Genomic DNA, 19,602 nt, shown 5'->3' with positions numbered 1-19,602 from the left:
GCTGTTTCTTTTTGCTAACGTACTTGTGTACATTAACGGTATTTTAATAACTCTTCATAATCTATTTATTAATTAGTTGAAAGAAAGATGTTAATATAAATAATAAAATGCTTTCTTTGGTGATTCATGCGGGTTATGAAGGTAGCGATCATTTCAGAAAAAATTTACATAACCGCGGGTTATGTTTTTTTCTGCAATGTCGCTACCTTCATATTCCGATGAATCGCCAAAGAAAGCATTCAGGTGAGCAACATTACCTATGGGCCTCATTAAATTTTGTTTACAGGTTAAACTCCAAAACTAAGCAGCGCTTTTTTATATTCGTTTACGTAAAACAAAAACACAACGAAATAAAGAACGTACATTAGATAGAGCTTTTTATCTGAATGTTTAAAACAATACCGAATTCAAAGAGAAGATAGTTAGTCTTGTGAAAGTCTGGTTTTACCCTGTGCCTTCCCCGGAATTTCAATGACGTTTTCTGTTTGGAAAGTATTAGTTCTGATGACATGGTGGTGCAACGACTTAAAAGAAGTAAAACAAAATATTGTTTGGAATATAGCCAGATTTCCAGAATTTCACATTCATTGCATCATTGATTTGAATACATAGGGTACATTATAGAGGTACGATGTATGAGTTTGCTTAGTTGAAAATGCTGTTGAAGAAATCGGAGGCGAATAAGATTTTCATTTTGCTGTATGAGAAAACTTTACATTGGTGTTACATTAACAATTACTTCAACAAATGAGAATATAGTTTGTGTTTTATATATATCAAAAAAAGTTTTTGTGAGATATTCGCCTGGACTTTTGATCGAAGGAGTAAAAGTTGCATAATTTGCATTCCAAGTTTGCAAAACGGTATTTATTGTATAGATCTATTGCGTAATATTATATTGTGTTTGCATCGATAGGAAATAGAGATGGCAAAATCTTATTTATTTTCATAATTACTAAAGACAAGGTGTGTTGCATGCTCCAGAGCAGACATGATACTTGCTGCAGATTAAATAATCCTGCCTTGTAATATATGCTATAAAACGAACCATATGGCACCCAAGGAGCAATGCAATACACAGTAGTATAGAATTTCCTAAAAAAAACTGCTTATTCTGTGTCAAGCCATAGTAAACACTCTTGCAAATATTATATATCACTAAAGGTTTTAAAATTTGGAATATTTCGATTGCTTTCAAATCTCATTTGGATAGTCATGTAAATTGATTTAGGCACAAAAACTTTTTAAGGTGCTAGCGAAGGGCAATTAAGCTTTGGGTCAATTTAACAATAATGTTTTGCGTCATTTTAGATAATGTTAATGACTAATTTGCATGAAATAAGAAAGAATATGAACAATCAAATTATGAAGTTTTTGTGCATTTAATTGAATGTGGGTTAACATTGACATATGGGGGATGAGACGTTGGAGAACAATGTGTAGACAATAACAAACTGTGACACTAAATTTTTGGGTGAAAATCATTTCTTCAACGATCTTTTGTTGGTTCACAGGTTTACAAAAGTTAGAAGTCAAGGAACAAAGATCTTAGAATGGCAGCAACTCTAGAAATGGAGAATGGGGAGAATCTATTCTCCCCGGAGGAAGAGGAAGATGTCGCTATGTCCTCAGTTGTTAGCAAGGTAAGATCTGTTTACAGTGTAGACAAAAGTTTGCATGTCATTGTGTGTCTGCATTACTTCTAAGTTTACATTCCATTTTGCTCTTTGTCAACCAGATGCTTCAATTACTATGTAAAAGTATCTGAGCATGAAGCTTTTAACTGACAAAGGTGAAAGGACTATGTGCGGTACTATTATGCATTTTTCGCCCCCAATATTAAAGTTTTATAAAAAGCTTTAAAAATAAGGCGGAAGATATTTGAAATCATATTGAATATAAGTATGTAAAAGGTTATCACCACAGTGACGTCATAATGTAAAAATGATGTCATGAAGATTGTCTTATTTTGATAAATTGATGTTTTGTAGCAATTAAAGTATGGGTGTTTTCCAATTGTTTTTCGACTGGGAAACATCGAGGGCAGGCTTGCTCAAGTACCATTTTTTAGTATAATGTGTAAAATTTTATGAAGAAAAATGTGTTAAAATTGTACTTGAGCATACCTGCGCTCTATACTTCCAAATGCAGAATATAAAGAAAAAAGAGAATATTTTCATTTGTTTGCAAAATTGTGGGAATTTGGTTACTTAGGTGACGTCATAGATAAACAGCTTTGGTGACTAAAATCAAGATTGAAGTGATATGCATCCTCTGTACAATGATTTATGAAGATTTGATATTTATATGATACTATATTTATAAATTGATTAAATTTGGGTGCAGATATTTGACCATACCAAATATAGTCCTTTGTTCTGATAGGAAAACCAAAACTTAATATATCTAGATTTAACAAAAAGGTGGAATGAACACATATTTTGCAGTTTTAAAATGTCATAAAAACTAATTTTTTCTTGTCTTTAGGGACATTTAATTAGTCCAAATAATGAGGAATACGACATAATTGTGGATATGATCAAAGAAAGACTTGATGAAGGTCAAGGGGAAACAATTTATGAAGTTGGAACTGGAGGTAAAATTACTTTTCAAATTTTCTACTAGTCTGCATGCAAATCACATTAAACAGTATTCTTATTAAGAAATTTTTATTGCAGTCACACATGAAAAGTGTTTGGGAAGGTTTATGTTGTCACAAATGAAAATCTTAGATTAAATTAATTTCCATGCTTGGTTGGGAGTGCTAAAAATAATTATGAATGCCGGTAAGATGCAACAAGAGTTATTGCACAATTTTTAATTCCATATTCAAACATCTAAAAAAAAATTCATGAAGATTGTGAACCCAGCCATTTATGTTAAAGGGGCATGGTTTTAAGCGAGTTACAGAGCTTGAAATTCATCGCTATATAAACAACGCGTTTGTTTACATTTTGAACGTTGAAGTAAAAAATTCAGTCTTAAACGAACTGTTTATCTATGCTTAAAATAAATAAAAATATAGACTAAAGATAGATAAGATAGCTGGAAAAAGATTATTGACTGGTATATTGAACCTATGTAAACAAAAACAGGGCACGAGTCTTGTTTACATGACAAAGAATTGTGAGCCCTATATCCTGCTTATAACTCTACGAATGACTCTCAAATTTTATTTGATTATTAGAACTACATTTCTAAAGCAATGTAAATAATAAAAACGTAAAAATAGAATTTGACCAAAATCGTGACCATGCCCCTTTAAAATGTTGATGCATTAATTTACAGTGAGTCTCAAGTATTGTATGTAGATGGTATAAACTGGAATTAATATTTTCCTAGAGGGCGATGCTCCAGGTCTATCACAGGAAGATATGCAGGCATCAATAGCTACCTTGAAAAGCATAGCAGATTCCTTGGGTCTAGAAATGGCCCAGCTGCGTGAGAGAAAAGAAGGAGAGGGTTTGGTGACCGAGTTCTTGCTGAGACGATCGCTGGAATTTGATGACTTTATGGAAGTGAGGTAGAGTTGTTTACCTTTTCAGCCTTGCTCTTTCTCTCTGTTAACACATTAAGACAATGAATTCAAATTATCATGAATACTTAATCTTAAAAAAAAAAGATTTTCTGTCAAGATGGGAACTTTTGTGATGTATGTACTGTAAAAAAAACTTTTAATACTTGCACTGCCTTTACTTCACCATTATTTCACTAGCGATTATCTTGTTTGTGGTAGCTATTAGTTGTTGTAACCAAGTCCATGTAGATAATCTACACAGATACAGTTTTGAGATAGAAATATTATAACCTTGCAAATTTTTTTGCATTGAATAAAGTTGGTTTACAGAATTTACATTTACAAGTCAGTTTAGGTAGACTGTAAACATTTACTGATGAATGGGATTGTGTGCTTTCAGAGTGGCAGTTGTGGGCAATGTAGATGCAGGAAAGAGTACATTACTAGGGGTGTTGACTCATGGTGACCTTGACAATGGGCGTGGCATGGCTAGACAGAGGTTGTTCCGACACAAACACGAGATGGAGTCAGGACGGACCAGTAGTGTGGGCAATGATATCCTGGGATTTGATGCCTCAGGAAATGTTGTTAACAAACCGGACCATGGAAACCTGGACTGGATTAAAATATGTGAAAAGTCCTCAAAGGTATAAATAAATCTATGTAAGGTTTTGGAGTCATATATGTGCTAGCTTTTTGATGAATAGATACTGGTACATGTAATATAACAAACTCATTTGATATTTGAATGTTGCTAAGTTATATGACTTCTGAAGAATGTGTATTGAAATACTGTGTGAAGTTTGAAGTCATCAGCCCTAAGACTAAGTTTCTTAATTACAGGTGATCACATTTATTGACTTAGCTGGACACGAAAAGTACCTAAAAACTACAGTATTTGGCATGACAGGGCATGCACCAGATTTTGCCATGTTAATGGTAAGCACTTCGGGTTTTCAATAATCACATTGTACGCTATTGATGAGCTAAGCTTTGGAAGTTCTGTTTTTTCGAAAGAAGACGTGTTAATTTTGCCTTTGAAAATATGATAAATGTATCCCTCTGAAAACAGATATTGTGGTATTTACAAGTGTTAAGATACTAAATGAAATCTGATTCTTGCATTGTAGATAGGAGCTAATGCTGGTGTGATAGGAATGACCAAGGAGCACTTGGGCCTGGCCTTGGCCCTCAATGTGCCAGTCTTTGTTGTTGTGACAAAGATTGACATGTGTCCCCCCAACGTACTGCAGGAGACACTCAAAATGTTACAGAGAATCCTCAAATCTCCTGGGTGTAGGAAAATCCCTGTAATTGTACAAAACACTGATGATGTTGTGTGCTCAGCCACTAATTTCACATCCGAAAGGTGTGTAACCTCACGGGTCAAGTATATTAATACGTGTAGTATATAGACAAGTATGTATACATGTAGGTGGTAACATTTTATTATTTACTGTTCATGTTTTGCTTTTAAATCTATTAAAAAACCTCCTAGGTTTTTTTAAAACATTGAGAATTCATACTTCTCTGAACAACAATTATATCTACCTTATTTTGATATGCAGGATGTGTCCAATATTTCAAGTCTCAAATGTCAGTGGTGAAAACTTAGACTTATTAAAGATGTTCCTGAATCTTCTATCAACTCGATTAAAATCAGAAACAACAGCGCCAGCAGAATTTCAGATAGATGACACATTCTCAGTACCAGTATGTATCAACAAAAAAAACTCATTTTGTGAAAGTCATGCAAATTAAATTTGAATTTCATTGCTGTTTCTGCCCAAGAAAAAATACTGCAAATTCTGATGTTGTAAGGTTCAGAAGCATTTTGTACACTATATATTCATTTCTGCTTTATAAAAGCTGGATAGTCATGGCAATTTCTAGAAAAGCAGAGCTCTGTTAGATTTAAATTATTAAATTTTAATTTGTTGTTTTTGTCAACATGATAACAGTGTATGGCTAGAAAAATCAGATATTGGTAGGTGGTTTTTTAACCTACCAGACTCTTAAATAACTGGCAATGATTTCAAAAAGAAAATCAGAAATACTCACAATTTAGATACCTTTTGTCAATCTTGTAAAGGAATAGCATCATTATTCTTTTTATCTGTAAAATATATTGCTGGTTCACAATACTTATAATTATTCAGTATCATAGTGTAATATGATGGGATTGCAGCTTCAAAGGATGCATTGTAAACTGTTTACTTTAAACTTACCAGGTGTTATTTTTGAAAAAATATTTCTTTTATGTTTTGGAATATATGAAATGTATGTCTATAATTTCAGGGTGTTGGAACAGTAGTATCAGGGACTCTTCTTCAAGGTACCATTAAACTTAATGACACTTTACTACTTGGACCTGATGCACTCGGACATTTTCAGCAAATCACTGTCAAGAGTATACACCGCAAACGTATGCCAGTGAGAGAGGTCAAAGGAGGTCAGACAGCCTCGTTTTCACTCAAAAAGGTGAGGAATACCGCCAGAATCTGATGGATACAATTTGTGGTCATTTTTACATATTAAAAGTAGTGATGTTCCAATCATCGATTATAATCGAAAATCGATCGATTGTTATCGCATTCTAAGCGCTCGATCATAAAAGGTTTCATTACGATTAATCGGTTGAGGTTTTTTCCCTTTCAATGAGCACATATCATAAACAGAATATTCTAGAAGCAAACTATCTTAACCCTAAGATGGCGGGCGGTCTGAAAATGGCTGACATGTCAGACGAGCTCCATATTCTTACTCGGGAAATATAGCACATTCCCAAATTTGGACCCATTTTGGTTTGAAGAAAATTAATGTTGGACTGCCTACTAAAGAAAATCTTTTGAATATAATTTTTTTATAGCTAGAAATACTAAGTAAATCAAATTACAGAAGCCTAGTAATAAGTCTATTCATTGTAACTTGTTTATTTAAATTTATTTAGCACTACACTATAAAATATAAAAATCTCCGATTATAATCGATAGTTAGTTGCGGGAAACCGATTATCGATTATGAAAATCTCACCGATTCCCATCACTAATTAAAAGGCGATGAATGATGAAAATAAAACAAAAGTTTAATTCTTTTGAAATTCAAAAAATTTCTCCAAATTATGATTTTGATTTTATTGTAGGTAAAACGGTCTTCAATACGAAAAGGTATGGTGATGGTTTCTCCGAAACTTGAACCTAAGGCATGTTGGGAGTTTGAAGGGGAGATCCTTGTGTTACATCACCCGACGACAATAAGTGTGCGATACCAAGCTATGGGTGAGTGGTCATTGGTATACGTAGATAACTGGATGAACTCGCATGATACAGGGAATTTCATTATTATAAAAAAAGGATACTGTGGAATCCTTATGATTTTGTGGTGGCTCAATATCCTGGCATGATAGTGTACCAGTACATGTACAGTAATTATTAAATGATGTATGTTCAAACTTATTTTGAAGTTTCTTGAGTAATTTTGAGTTTTCAGATTTATTGTGTGCTTTGTGTTACAGTGCATGTTGGGAGTGTTCGACAGACAGCAACCATTATGAACATGACCAAAGAACATCTACGAACAGGCGATAAGTCCATAGTGAGGTTCCGATTCATTAAAAACCCTGAATATTTAAAGACTGACATGCGCATGGTGTTCAGAGAAGGCAGAACAAAAGCCATCGGGAACATTACAAAATTGTATCCCCATGTGAGTGCAGTGGCACAAAACACGCGGCAACAGAGGGCAGCCAAAAAAGCGCAGGAAGCAAACCATCAGGTCCATCCACAGAACGAGCCGCAGAAACCCAGCAAAAAAAGGCGCACGCGGAACAGCAGCAAGAACCTAGACATGGAGGAATCCAAGGAAAACCTTCCATCAACAAGCTCCATGCAAGAAGTGACAGTTCAGTCCTGATTTCACACTTGTGTGGGGCATTTACTAGCCTAGTTTCTATTCATGTGACAGTTAGCTTAAAGAAGGCTAAAGGTATACTGTCAGTGCATGTTTAATTTTAAGGCATGCTTGTAATTTGTAATTGAGAACTATTTTTTAGTGTGAAAACCACTCAGTTTCAATCAATCATATCAACTTTTTATACTGCAGAAGCTGCAAAATTCATTGTTTTCATTGACATTGTTGATGACAAAACAAAAGTGATGGAATTCATCAACAAGAATGTGGCTGTCTGAACTTTTTTTTCTCCAACATCTGTCCATTTGCAGACCATACAGATTTAAAAATTTGCAAAAATTTTAAAATCCCAAATTTTTACTGGAATGTCATTTTAAAAAATCATTTTTATATGTAGACTGATACAGATTTTCTGGTGTGTTCATTAAAAAAGTGAAATGTATGGGAGTTGTGCTAAATAAGATTCAGAAAGTAAAAAAGGGTAGTCATGCCCACTGAGGATCACAAAGACCTGTACTTGGCATCTGTCTACACCATACAATAGCTTGTACATATACGAAGTATGAAATTCTACACAATCTTACATCTTTGAATAGGAAAGACCAGAACTTCTGTTTTAAGATTTAGAGTTTATTCAAAACTGTACACATAGATTACAACTGTATCTATAAAACAGATACTAATAGTTGTCAAATAATCACACTTAATATAGTTCTGATGGCACGTAATGGGGAAACTTTTGACATGAAATTTAATGTTAGGAATACATATGTACCAGAACTAAGAGGGTTCATATACAATGAAACCCATTTGTCACACACATTATGTATCTCCTCAAAAAATGTATACCATAGTAGAAACATGTGCATCAACACAAAATGTGTATAATCAAAATGTTAAAAAATCAATACATATGTTCTACAATCTTTACAAATTGTTATATTAAAAGAACACGAGACCAAATCCATGTAAATCTATACATAACAAACAATATTAATGAAAAAATTCTCTGCATTGATGATTTAAAAAATACTACATTCACTATCCTGTAATGAATTGTTCATAGCACTATCTAATGCTGATGCTGCCTCGCAATGACTTCCCCCCTCACTGACCGGCTTCCTTGAGGGTTTTCTCAAAAGTATCCATCAGGATGTCCACATGACGCCTCTCAAAAATGAGGGTGGGTCTGAACCTCATAGACCTGTCCCCGCAGGCACCAGCATGCACCCCTACAAACAGCATTTATACATTATGCATTCTCAATCTGAATCAAAGTTGTTACATTTGTAGAAGTGATTAGGCTTTGGCTGTTAAAATTTAACACTTAAAGCTGAACACTGCTCCTAAATAGGCACTGTTCGCCATATTTCTCTTTTATCACTGCTGTCCCTACAACCGTTATGTAAGGGGCAGACCTCTGAACAGTTAAGTACTTCACTGTAGAGGTCTCACCTGTGTGGATGTACATCATGTCTCGCCGTGTTACTCGATCGCAAAATTATCAAGTCTTACAGTTTTCAAGTCAATAGAATGCTAACATCAAATAAATTGGTCAATGATTTTTTAACAAACAGAATATGCACATAGAATAAGAAATGAATGCATAAAATCCAAAGACCACAAAAGGAATACTACATGTCAGCCACAAGTTTCATGTCTGCAATTGGGTGTAACGAAGTCAAAGAGTTCATATACCAGGTATCTGTGTGAAGGTGCCTAGTTACGAGCGGTGTTCAGCTTTAAGGCTGAATGGTATTCCTATCTATACTACCTCTGTTCCTGAGCTTGGTGATAACGGTGTCACGGAACGCTCCATCTGGAAAGTCCACGGAGCAGAAAGTTCCAAGTCCACGAACATTACTCACAGAGTTTGGGAATTTTTTCTACAGAAAAAAGGTCAACATTCAATTTAAAATAGTATTTACAAGTTAATTCATGAAACTGTTTCATATAATAGCAGCTTTTTAGTCAGAGTTTAATTTGAAAACTGTTTTACTTCAGTAATGATGAATTGTCTCCCTCTACTTACCGCCATTTCATGGAGTCCATTCTGTAGGTAGTTCCCGGTGTCCTGGACAGTTTCGAGAAGTTTGTACTCCTTGATTGTGTTAATCACTGCCTCCAAGAGCAACACCTTAGAGGAGTCACCAACCCAGGTGTTGAAAATACGGAAAGCCTGAAATTTAATGATCACAAATATATATAATAGATATAATCAAAACTGACCATCGGTACATTGTATTCAATTTCTAAAAACTTCTATTGATTTTTGATGCCAACAAATTTCCATCATAAAAAAATAATACAACCACCAATCTCTCTATAGCGTAAAGCTTTCCCAATTAAAATTTAAATTTAATCTATGCTTGAGCAACTTTAAATTTCATACATGACTTGGAATTGGATGTAGGATTACAGAGTCTGATTCAATGAAACAAACCTCTTTAGGTCTGAGTTCATCTTTGTAGTAGAAGCCCCCGGTCAACATCTTCTTGCTGAATGCTACAATGTCCGGAGACTCGGGAAGGTTGAAATGTTCGTGGGCCCAGAACTTCCCGGTGGACCCACACCCCGTCTGGACCTCATCAATCAGCAGTACCACCTCGTTCTGTAACGACAAGTCTCTGTCTAAAAACATTCTACTTTAAACTAAAATGTAACTATCGACTTAATTTTACCCAAAACTTCAGTCTTGTGTCTGCACATACGGAGACTGTATTTGGTGTAATTTAAAATACAAGGGAGTTTTATAATTATTCTCATTACCCGTTATATATCTACATATATTATAAAAACAGGTTCTCCAAAAAAAATTTGGAAAAAAGCTTAAAGATGAGCTTTAGGTACCTCTTTGCATATCTTTTGGAGCTCCTGAAAAAATCGAGGACTAGCAAAGTTATCTCCCCCCTCAGCTTGAATGGGTTCAATACAACAGCCGACAACTGGACGACCCCTCTTGTTGTACTCAAAGATCCTGTCTCGTACCTGACACAAAAAATAACTAATAAGTGTACTTTTAATCTAATTTAATTCTTAAAAAGTATTTCCAAAACTTATGTTTTCTTCCATCAGCTTCATTTTCCATTTGGAACAGTATCAATAGGAATTAAATCTAATACAGCTCAGTTTCTGAAATTACTATTTTAAGCATTCAGGCCCAGAGGTATGTGTAAGTATATTACCTCTTCCAAGGAACGGTTCTCAATTTCCATGTTTTCTCTCTCATTTTCATGTAGTGGGTACTTCAGTTTGGGAAACGTTGCCATTGGCCAATCAGGAGTTGGAAAGTCCAACTTATGAATCCATTTTGAATGGGTGACTCCGAGAGCACCTATAAATACCGATTGTAACAAAGAACTATATCAGTTGAATTTGGCCTCCATATTTCGCCGTTTTTTAAAGTGTTTCGGGAACAATAAAATGTTATGTTATTTTTTAGATGAGTTGATATTAAATATATTTTTCACCCATTAATTTGATTTATTTGCACTCACTTGCAGTATATGACGTCAGAAGTGACACTATTTCTATAATTCAATCAAAATCAATCAAATTTTGACATTTTTCTCATCTTTTAACGGATGGGAAATAAAGAGCGCATGCTTGAACAAGGAACATTTTTTTGTCAGTTATTAGTCTTGGCTAGTTTCATCTCTGAATAAAGTATTTTGTTTGTTCAAGCTTGCGCTCTATGTTTTCTGAAAGAAAAACTGCTTGAAAGTAAGCTGTTTTGTACTAAAAATGCAAAAATGGCGGGAAAAGGTTGTCTTTATGATATCATATTTCTAATCTGTGGGCACTTAATTCAAAATAAACTTAATGAAAAAACATCACATATATATATCTGTACAAAGAAAACAAAGAATTAAAGTAAAATGATGATGTTCATTTTAGGGGGCCATTTTAGGCCCATATCATATATAGTCCTTTTTTTGTGTATCTAAAGCTGCACATGGCATAACCACGAACAATTCAGATATTATTGGTGTTTTAGATGTACCGGGTACCATGGATTCATCAACATTTGTTGAATATAATTTTTTTTGGATTTTGTTGGCGAGCTGATTTATAATACAAATTGTATTGATAGATTCATTGTCCAGAAATTAAGTATCTTTGATACTGCGCTTTGCATTAAATCCTTGAAAATTAATTCCCACAAATACTGATGAAACCACAGCTTAGTACAGACCCATTGTTCTCCCATGGAAGGCCCCCGAGAAGGACAGGACGGTCAGATCAGGACATCCCGGCTCCTTGTTGTAGAGACAGGAAGTCAATTCCTCCTCGGAGGGAGGGAGGCCTCCTCTCTTCTTTCTCTGTAACACAAGTTATAGCTTTATAGTTTTTATTGTATATTATTTTATGTTACTGGTACAGTACGTGTTTAAAATGGTTTGAGTTGTTATTCTTCCAAAACTTACTTGGTATGTAATGAACATGGCTTTTTGTCCATGTTCAATAGAGCAAGCTCCACAAGCCATTGTCTGCACCTGATGCATACCTGGAGGTGCCACCTTAAGGAGAGAGAAGGAATAGGTTTTACACATCCATCATGATTTGATTTGAATCATTATCTAATTTAGAGGATGTGAAAGTTGCTTACAGCCAACAGAGCGTTTTTTAGGCGCAATACCCAGTCCTTGGGTGGAAACACGGCCAATGCTGGTCTGTTGATAAAAGTGCTCTAAAATGGAAATAAACAATTGTATGTGAAATAAACCATAAAGGTTTGCAATAAACATCATCCCTCCTTGGCAAAAAAGCATGCATACATATACCCCAAGCAGTTTGTCTACATCTACATATTGTACCGGTACTTTCATTTGTTCAAAAGTTGTCATTTCAGAAAATCATTAACTATTACCATGACTGATTTTTCTGATGAAAGCACATCTAAGAAACCTAAAAAAACTAAAACCAAAACAAGAAAATTACCCAACTTTCAAGCGGTCTATATGACCTATACAAAATTTTGGAATTTCAATTCAACTGACTCTAATTAAAAAATTCTTACCAGATTTTCTGGGTCACTCATGACTTTCAGTAAATTTGGATGATTGTAGCCTGAAAAAAAATAAGGACAAATACTCAAGTTTTAACATTACTGAGTAATTAAAAAACTATTGGGACATTCATAGAATTACATCTATTGTAGAAATCATGGTTTCTTTAACATTGTTGTTTCCTGCATGTATCTGAACTTTTGATAAAGGTAATTGTTATCAAATGATAATGACTTTTATCAAAGGTCCAATACATGTAGTAGTTTGTGAACATGTCATAGTTTGTGCAAAGTTAGTTCAAAGGGAAACCAAACAAACCCTATGAACCACCCTCATCTATTATGGATGTGCAGACATTAAAATTGTCATTCAAGTCATTCAATTCCCCATCCCGTTTCAAACAATTGCTAAAATTGTCCTCTAAACAAGTCACTCTAAAAGGCAATTCTGGAATAATTTTTCTTGATTGCAGCTTTTTTATGCTTTTTTTGGGACAACCAAATTAACTTGCGATTAAAACAACTTTACATGTGTTTCAGCTCAAACAAAAATTGAGGATTACACCCACCAATAGGGATGGAGGCAATCTGGGTAAATATATCCAGCATGACATTTCCATCCACGTCCGCAATGTAGTTTCCCTGACTTTTTGCATAGTCAACAAAAAACTGTACAGATCCTGCATTCTGAAATTAAAATCAAATTAACGGTATACTTCATGATTGTAAAAATTAGCCAATATAGTTCCCCCTTCAACAACTTTCCTTACGGTGGAATAACACATCTGGAAAAAGTCACTCAAATTAACTGTAAATTATTTGATTATGAAAGATATAATGATAAATAAACTATTGTCTATTGTGAGTATACATATGTCAAATAAGCGAAAAATTTGCAAATTGGGGATAAAAATGAATATCTAAAAAATCAATTCAGTAAGTAACAACAAAAGCCCCTGCGGGATTCGAACTCGGTATGTACGGATCACAAGCCCGACACTTTATCCACTCGGCTATGAGGTAATTAGTTATATGTTGCCGTCGATAAAATTGTTTTAATAAAACAAAATGTCATTTCGATCAGAGGTCAGCCATTTTATGACGATGTCTTATTCCACCTTACATTAATTTTCAGTCTCAAATCCAAGTACTTATACCTAAACATTTACCGGTATGTAATGTTCCTAAAAAAGATTTGAGAAAGTTCAGTAATTTAAAAATTTTAGTGATAGAGGGGCCTGTTCACAAAAAGAACTTAAAAATTTAGTTTCCCTTTTTAAATTAGGTATTTATATAAAATGAAAAATGTACATGAATGCATCCTTCATATTAGAGAGGTTGATATTTTAAACGTGTACGTGAACTAGGTGAATCACCTAGCTAAATTCTTCGCATATTACATCATAAGTTTTTGTGACGACAAGGTATCTACACGTTCTCTAAACTTGTAGAGGGTTGTCTAAGAACAAACTTGTAGCTTTTACACAAAAATAATCTAATTGATGAGTGAATATATTTTTGTGATACATTATATAGAATTTTAAGCTTCATTTGCATGTAAATTGATAAGAATTTTACCATTTATTTTGAGTTAATTAAGTGAATTAATGTCACAAAACTGCCTTGAAATTTATGTACATGTTCACATCCTACAAGTTATGAAATCTTAACTGATTAATATGTGTACCAGTATGTGGACATGTAGTTATAACACAGCGTACCCGCGTACATGTTTTGCTCAAAAGCTCTCTTGATATTAACTATGAGCCAAATTAGGGCTTAGCGGACAGTATATATGATCTGAAACCCCTTTGACCATATACATTCTGTGAGTGAAGTATTAGCCAAATTGGACCAAGGGGAAAGAAGATACACCCCGGACAAAGATTTTATCGATAATTCTGCTATGACCTTAACCTTAGACTAGAAACATAGTTCACAGTCACTGGACACCTTTCACCCAAAGCCACTCTGCAGGTGAAGTATGACCCAGATTGGGCCATGGGGAGAGAAGATATGATCCAGACAAGCGATCTTGGGTGGACAGAGGGAAGGACAGAAAGACGGATGGATGGACAGATTGATCACTATAGGGCAACCGCAAAGCTATGCCCTAATTAAACTATTAATAATACATGTAGTCACTAATGCAAGAGAACATAGTATGTACTACTATAATGATTTATATATGAGTAAATGCCATGTACATCTCTGTCCTTTAAACAAGTGCATATATTAAAACGCATCTGTCATTAAATCAATATCACACATCCTTAGTCACTCTGTTCGAAATGTCCGACGTCTTCCTGGCCTTTTAATAATTTTGATAATTTATTTGCCAGGAAAGCTGGCAGGTCAAATATCAAAATTGTTAAAAAGCTAGGAAATTGGCATTTTCCTGGCAAGTAAAATATCCAAATCATTAAAAAGCCAGGAAGACAGCAAATATTTCAAACTAATTAATTCCCTAGTGATTACAATAAATTAATGTACCAGGTACATCCTGCTATCTAGTTACTGACAGAACTGCATAGAACATGAATAGATTTATAACCAAAATAAATCTATTTATATCACACTGTATGCAAAACAAAAATGTGGGAACTGTTTGTGATGAGGAAAAGCTTACCAGATTACATCATTGCATTGTTGATGTCTATTATAGCTAGATGTCCTGATGCTGTCAAGCGGAAGGGGGAGGGGGGGGGGTGTTACTGTGAATGTTTTTTCTAATAACCTGTATTTGGTCCAGTTCTTTCATCAGCCTCTGGGACTCGGGGCCAGGGAGGGTGGTCCTCAGGATTGGACCCTGGGGCTCTGGACATCCTGCTGTCACATGCTGCGAAAGCTCTGCTACTGTATGCTGGGAGGCACAACACAACCGTAGGCCTGAAGCACACAAAAGTATACCATTCTTTAATATATCTGTGGAACCATTACATAGTCAAGTCAAACACCTAAGGGACTTAACAATACCGTTCTTACATAGTCAAGTCAAACACCTAAGGGACGTACATAATAACAATACCGTTAATTCTTACATCTGTATAGTAACATTACATAGTCAGGTCCAACAACTAGGTGTATGCGTAAGTCAAACAACTAAGGGACATACATAATAACAATATCTTTCTTACATCTGTAGTATCATTACATAGTTAGGTCCAACAACTAGGTGTATGCGTACCATGAACTCGGTGAAGGATTTAAATAACAGTGGAGGAGGGTCATGGGAGGTCATTACCTGCTCAATGACTTAAGGATCCGTTATCAAACAACAATGTACTATGTCCTATAAGTCTTTATATCGTAGGTCTAGCTCTTTAATGTTGCAATATATTACTGTCAGTCTATGACTTAATTACATGTACAACAAAATTCTGTTTACCTAATTAAAACATTACAGCTAGTAGAGATAATCAACAGTTATTTAAAGTCTAATTTCTTGAGCATGCATGAGTGCATCTTATCTGTAGTTTGACTGCACTGAAACTGAATGTCTCATATACCATCCAACACACTATAGTCTGTCCCAAGATATTTATCCAGCACATTTGGAAAAAAATTAATAAATATACCTGTGAAAGAATTAATGAAATTAATGAATCAATGAAAGGCAAATAATCCAAGATATCTTCATTGCAAATGATCATTTTTCACTCAGAAAAATTCACAGAAACAAAATCAGATATCTTTAGATTTATAATGGGTAAAGTTTAGTACAGTTTACATTAAAGTCACTCATAATACCTTGCACAATTTTCCAACATTTTCATCACTGTCAGCTTTCAAAGAACAGGTCAAACTTGATACAACACCTTTAATTTTAACCTGTTATGTTTAGAGAAATCAAGAGTGTATCTTCCACTGATGCTCAAGTACATGCTCCATCAAAATTAGTTGTGGCTATCAAAGAGCACCTGTTCTAAAAACTTTAACCTGCTCCAAAAAGTAGCATCTGAATTCATGGTCCAGATTCAGCATTAAATCTTAAACTAGAGGTACTGTGAGCAAGCTCACAATTGATACCCCCCGCTAAGAAAAAATCATAACTCATGTATTTTTTCTATTATAGAAAATATTGGATGAATCTATATCACCGTCCATTTTTTATAAATAAGTAATTTCTATTCTTTAAATTCCATTTTAGTTCAAGTTATCTGTTAGTGCATGAGGACATTTGCATCCTTATGTTAACAAACATGACTCGAATCAAACAAAATTCCACATGTCAAGCAGCCATTTAATATATAAACATTTTGAATTATTGGTATACTGAGCCCGATTTTTTTTAAACAATGACCTTGAACTTCCTCAATTGACCTTGGGTCAAGGTCATGACACACTCTTAGGTCATAAGGAATCTTTGTGTGAAGTAAGAACTTCCAATGTTTCTCCATTAAAAAGATATGGACCGGACACGAATTTTGCACTTTTTCTGCCAGTGACCTTGACCTTGCCCAAATGACCTTGGGTCAAGGTAATGACACACCCTTAGGTCATAAACAATCTTTGTGTGAAGTAAGAACTTCCCATGTTTCTCCATAAGAAAGATATGGACCGGACACGAATTGAACAGACAGACGGACAGATGGACGGACGGACAAGGTGATTCCTATATACCCCCCCAAACTTTGTTTGCGGGGGTATAATATAGTAATTAAGTATGTCCAAATGCACCATCCATGCAAGTTTGGTGAAGTTCCGGTTGCCAACACCAATGCCCACAGTATGGGATACAGTAAGCAGATTTAGCTCCCCCATCTTCATCTTGGTGAGATAACAATGCCATGTTTAAGGGAGCCAATTTTTTTTATTTTGCATAAATGCAATAGCAAAAATTCTTTTTAACCATATGTATTTTACATCATCTCTAGTATATTTGCAAAGTTTCAATAAAATCTACAATCTGGTTCTTTTTAGGGCCCCATCTCAAAATACAGGTATATTAAAAAAAGGAATATAGGGGAAATTGTCATTTTCCGCACTTCAAAGCAAAATAAAATTTGGCCAAATCAAAATGAAATTGACCAGATATATATGATGCAATCAGCACTCAAAGTTTGGTCAGATAAATGTGTCTTGCCAGCAATTTTATATATACCGGTAGATTTGTATAGATTAAAAAGATGTTTACGAATCATAGTCAAGTGAAGTTGTACCCAAACAGTCTCATAATCCATTGGTAAACAATTATACTTGGATTGTAAATATAAAAGATAAGCTGTTAAGGTTAGATTTTTATATAATTCCAAATAATTAAGAAATTATGAGATAAATGAATGTAACTTTTTTAAAATTTTATTTCATCTCCTATGTTTGCCAAAGAGGTCCCTACATCAATATTTGATAGAAAATTTCTGTTTACACATGTGATCTTATCTTTTAAAAGGCGATTAATTATTTTGAAAAATTTATCAATTCTTCTCTCTTTGAAGGCAGGCATAATATCATGATAGAAGTCATTTCTTACTTGAACTTTAACTGCACAAAAATAAATGTCGTGCATTTTTCATTCGACTCCCCTCATCATAGAACAGGAATTAGTAGATATCATGACACCAGTAACAAGGCATTGTTTTCTGGAGACAAAAGTAACATATATGACAAAATTGCTTTCCGGTATCTCTCCGATAGATGGTTTATATTATCCAGTAATGCCTGTTACAGCTATATTTTCTTGATGACAAAGGGTAACAGGTGTGACAGACCTTTTTTAGCAGGTTGTTTTATTGAATTTGGTTACAATTATGGCTATACTCTCTTGGTGACAAAAGGTAACATTGGTGACAACCCTTTTCCTGTTTAGCAGCAGATGACAAGCCTTTTTCTGTTAAGCAAGGGATCTTATTTTCTTTGGTTACAATGGTTATAGCTATATCCTCTAGGTGACAAAGGGTAGCAGTGGTGACAGTCATTTTCACGATTTACAAGGGGGGGGGGGCTTATTTTATTTGGTTACATCAGTAACATTAGTTATAATGGCTACCCTAGCCCTAAACCCTAATCCTAACCCTAATACTACCTTAACCTCTTACATTAACCCTAACCCCAAACCTTACCCTAACCTACCGTAATTTAATTAATTACTTTGTAACCAATGTTACCAGTAACCACTGTAACCTGTCATAACCCTAAACTACCCCTAATCCGTTCCTAACCTAACCATAACCTCAAACCTAAACCGAAACTAATTTGTAACCAGTGCTACAAGTAACCATTGTAACCTGTCTTAAGTTCATCAAAATTTGCCGATCATTCATAATCAATCACTGTAACCAATGCTACTGGTTCCAAATGAAAGTGAAAGTCAGGACTAATTTCTGGCCACATTGAATTAAGAGCTCACACGTTTTTATTTTGCAAATTTTATTTACAGTTTAAATCATATATAAGCGCTGGAACGAAAAAATGCACGACTTTTATTTTTGTGCAGTAAACCGCAAAAAAAAATATACAAAGTTTTAAAGTCCTTGTACATCTATAGTGATCTTACATGAGACTTCAGTTGATACACAGAATTTCAATAAATATAGGTTTGAAGCTCATGATTCATAGTAAGGTCTGATTACCTTCGTTCTAAGGACCGTAGACAACTATACTGGCTGACGTCGTGCAGTCAAAGTACTTAAGTAGACCATTTTGGCGTCATTGCGAAGTGAGATAGTCGGAAAGGAGAGTAACTTACTACTTTTGACTTGGTTTCCCAAACGAACACTCTGGCGTAGAAAAACAGCCATTAAACAATATGCCCGCTTGCTGCTGCTGTTGTCTTCTCAACTCTGCGTTCTGACGTTCAATGAACTTTGTTGTTAAAGGCCTTCTAGTGTATACTTCGTAATTCAAAAAACTGGATAAATCTGGTGTAAATGAAGGACACACCTCCGGTTCCCAATCAATTCGTTCTTCGCAGTGAAAAGATAACGCTGCGATCATAAACAATAATTTGGCCTTTGCATAGTAAATCGAATATATAAAATCCTTTATTTGCTTAAATCTTATATATTTAACATATGTTAAATCAGTTTTAATAATGAAAACACCATAAAAAACGTATTTCTCTTGGCTCTACCCAGGTGCTAAATCACTTGGGTATTATTTTTACATGTTATCATGCAAGTGCGCAGACGCACAGAAAGTAAAATTTTGTTTGTAAACATTATCACGT

General features: G+C 34.6%; 2 protein-coding genes across 3 annotated transcripts; one reads left to right on the top strand and one right to left on the bottom strand.

Annotated features, from left to right (window-relative positions):
• Window positions 1-468: 468 nt before the first annotated feature.
• LOC105335507 (GTP-binding protein 1) lies at window positions 469-8,591 on the top strand. 2 transcript variants are annotated; one of them, XM_066065073.1, is made up of 11 exons: window positions 469-626; window positions 1,515-1,643; window positions 2,488-2,596; window positions 3,343-3,523; window positions 3,918-4,164; window positions 4,361-4,456; window positions 4,648-4,886; window positions 5,086-5,230; window positions 5,816-5,998; window positions 6,660-6,795; window positions 7,032-8,591. In XM_066065073.1, the coding sequence occupies exons 2-11, from the start codon at window positions 1,554-1,556 to the stop codon at window positions 7,427-7,429; spliced, it is 1,824 nt and encodes a 607-aa protein (XP_065921145.1). In that variant the 5' UTR covers window positions 469-626; window positions 1,515-1,553; the 3' UTR covers window positions 7,430-8,591. The 2 variants fall into 2 exon arrangements, with proteins under 2 accessions (XP_065921145.1, XP_065921146.1); XM_066065074.1 differs by lacking the exon at window positions 469-626 and adding an exon at window positions 656-863.
• Window positions 8,036-19,291, bottom strand: LOC105335508 (4-aminobutyrate aminotransferase, mitochondrial). Its single transcript, XM_011439414.4, has 13 exons — window positions 19,123-19,291; window positions 15,172-15,323; window positions 13,004-13,121; window positions 12,447-12,496; window positions 12,036-12,116; window positions 11,854-11,946; window positions 11,622-11,748; window positions 10,612-10,760; window positions 10,277-10,414; window positions 9,870-10,037; window positions 9,459-9,605; window positions 9,201-9,312; window positions 8,036-8,658 (listed from the first exon to the last, which is right to left on the bottom strand). Exons 1-13 carry the CDS (start codon window positions 19,172-19,174, stop codon window positions 8,534-8,536), a joined length of 1,512 nt encoding a protein of 503 aa, XP_011437716.3. The 5' UTR covers window positions 19,175-19,291; the 3' UTR covers window positions 8,036-8,533.
• Between the last annotated feature and the right edge of the window lie 311 nt (window positions 19,292-19,602).

Source organism: Magallana gigas, chromosome 7 (assembly GCF_963853765.1).
Source record: "Magallana gigas chromosome 7, xbMagGiga1.1, whole genome shotgun sequence".
Lineage (NCBI taxonomy): Eukaryota > Metazoa > Mollusca > Bivalvia > Ostreida > Ostreidae > Magallana > Magallana gigas.
The sequence above is the reverse complement of the archived record's forward strand: the minus strand, read 5'-3'. Positions and strand labels throughout refer to the sequence as shown.

Excerpts from the sequence above, each read along its gene's own strand:
- LOC105335507 (XM_066065073.1), top strand. The coding sequence starts at position 1,554 with ATGGCAGCAACTCTAGAAATGGAGAATGGGGAGAATCTATTCTCCCCG. Across the intron at positions 5,231-5,815 it reads ATGACACATTCTCAGTACCA|GGTGTTGGAACAGTAGTATC; the intron begins GTATGTATCAAC and ends CTATAATTTCAG. Across the intron at positions 6,796-7,031 it reads TGTGCGATACCAAGCTATGG|TGCATGTTGGGAGTGTTCGA; the intron begins GTGAGTGGTCAT and ends TTTGTGTTACAG.
- LOC105335508 (XM_011439414.4), bottom strand. The coding sequence starts at position 19,174 with ATGGCTGTTTTTCTACGCCAGAGTGTTCGTTTGGGAAACCAAGTCAAA. Across the intron at positions 11,947-12,035 it reads TAAAAAACGCTCTGTTGGCT|GTGGCACCTCCAGGTATGCA; the intron begins GTAAGCAACTTT and ends TCTCTCCTTAAG. Across the intron at positions 10,415-10,611 it reads AGAACCGTTCCTTGGAAGAG|GTACGAGACAGGATCTTTGA; the intron begins GTAATATACTTA and ends TTTTTGTGTCAG.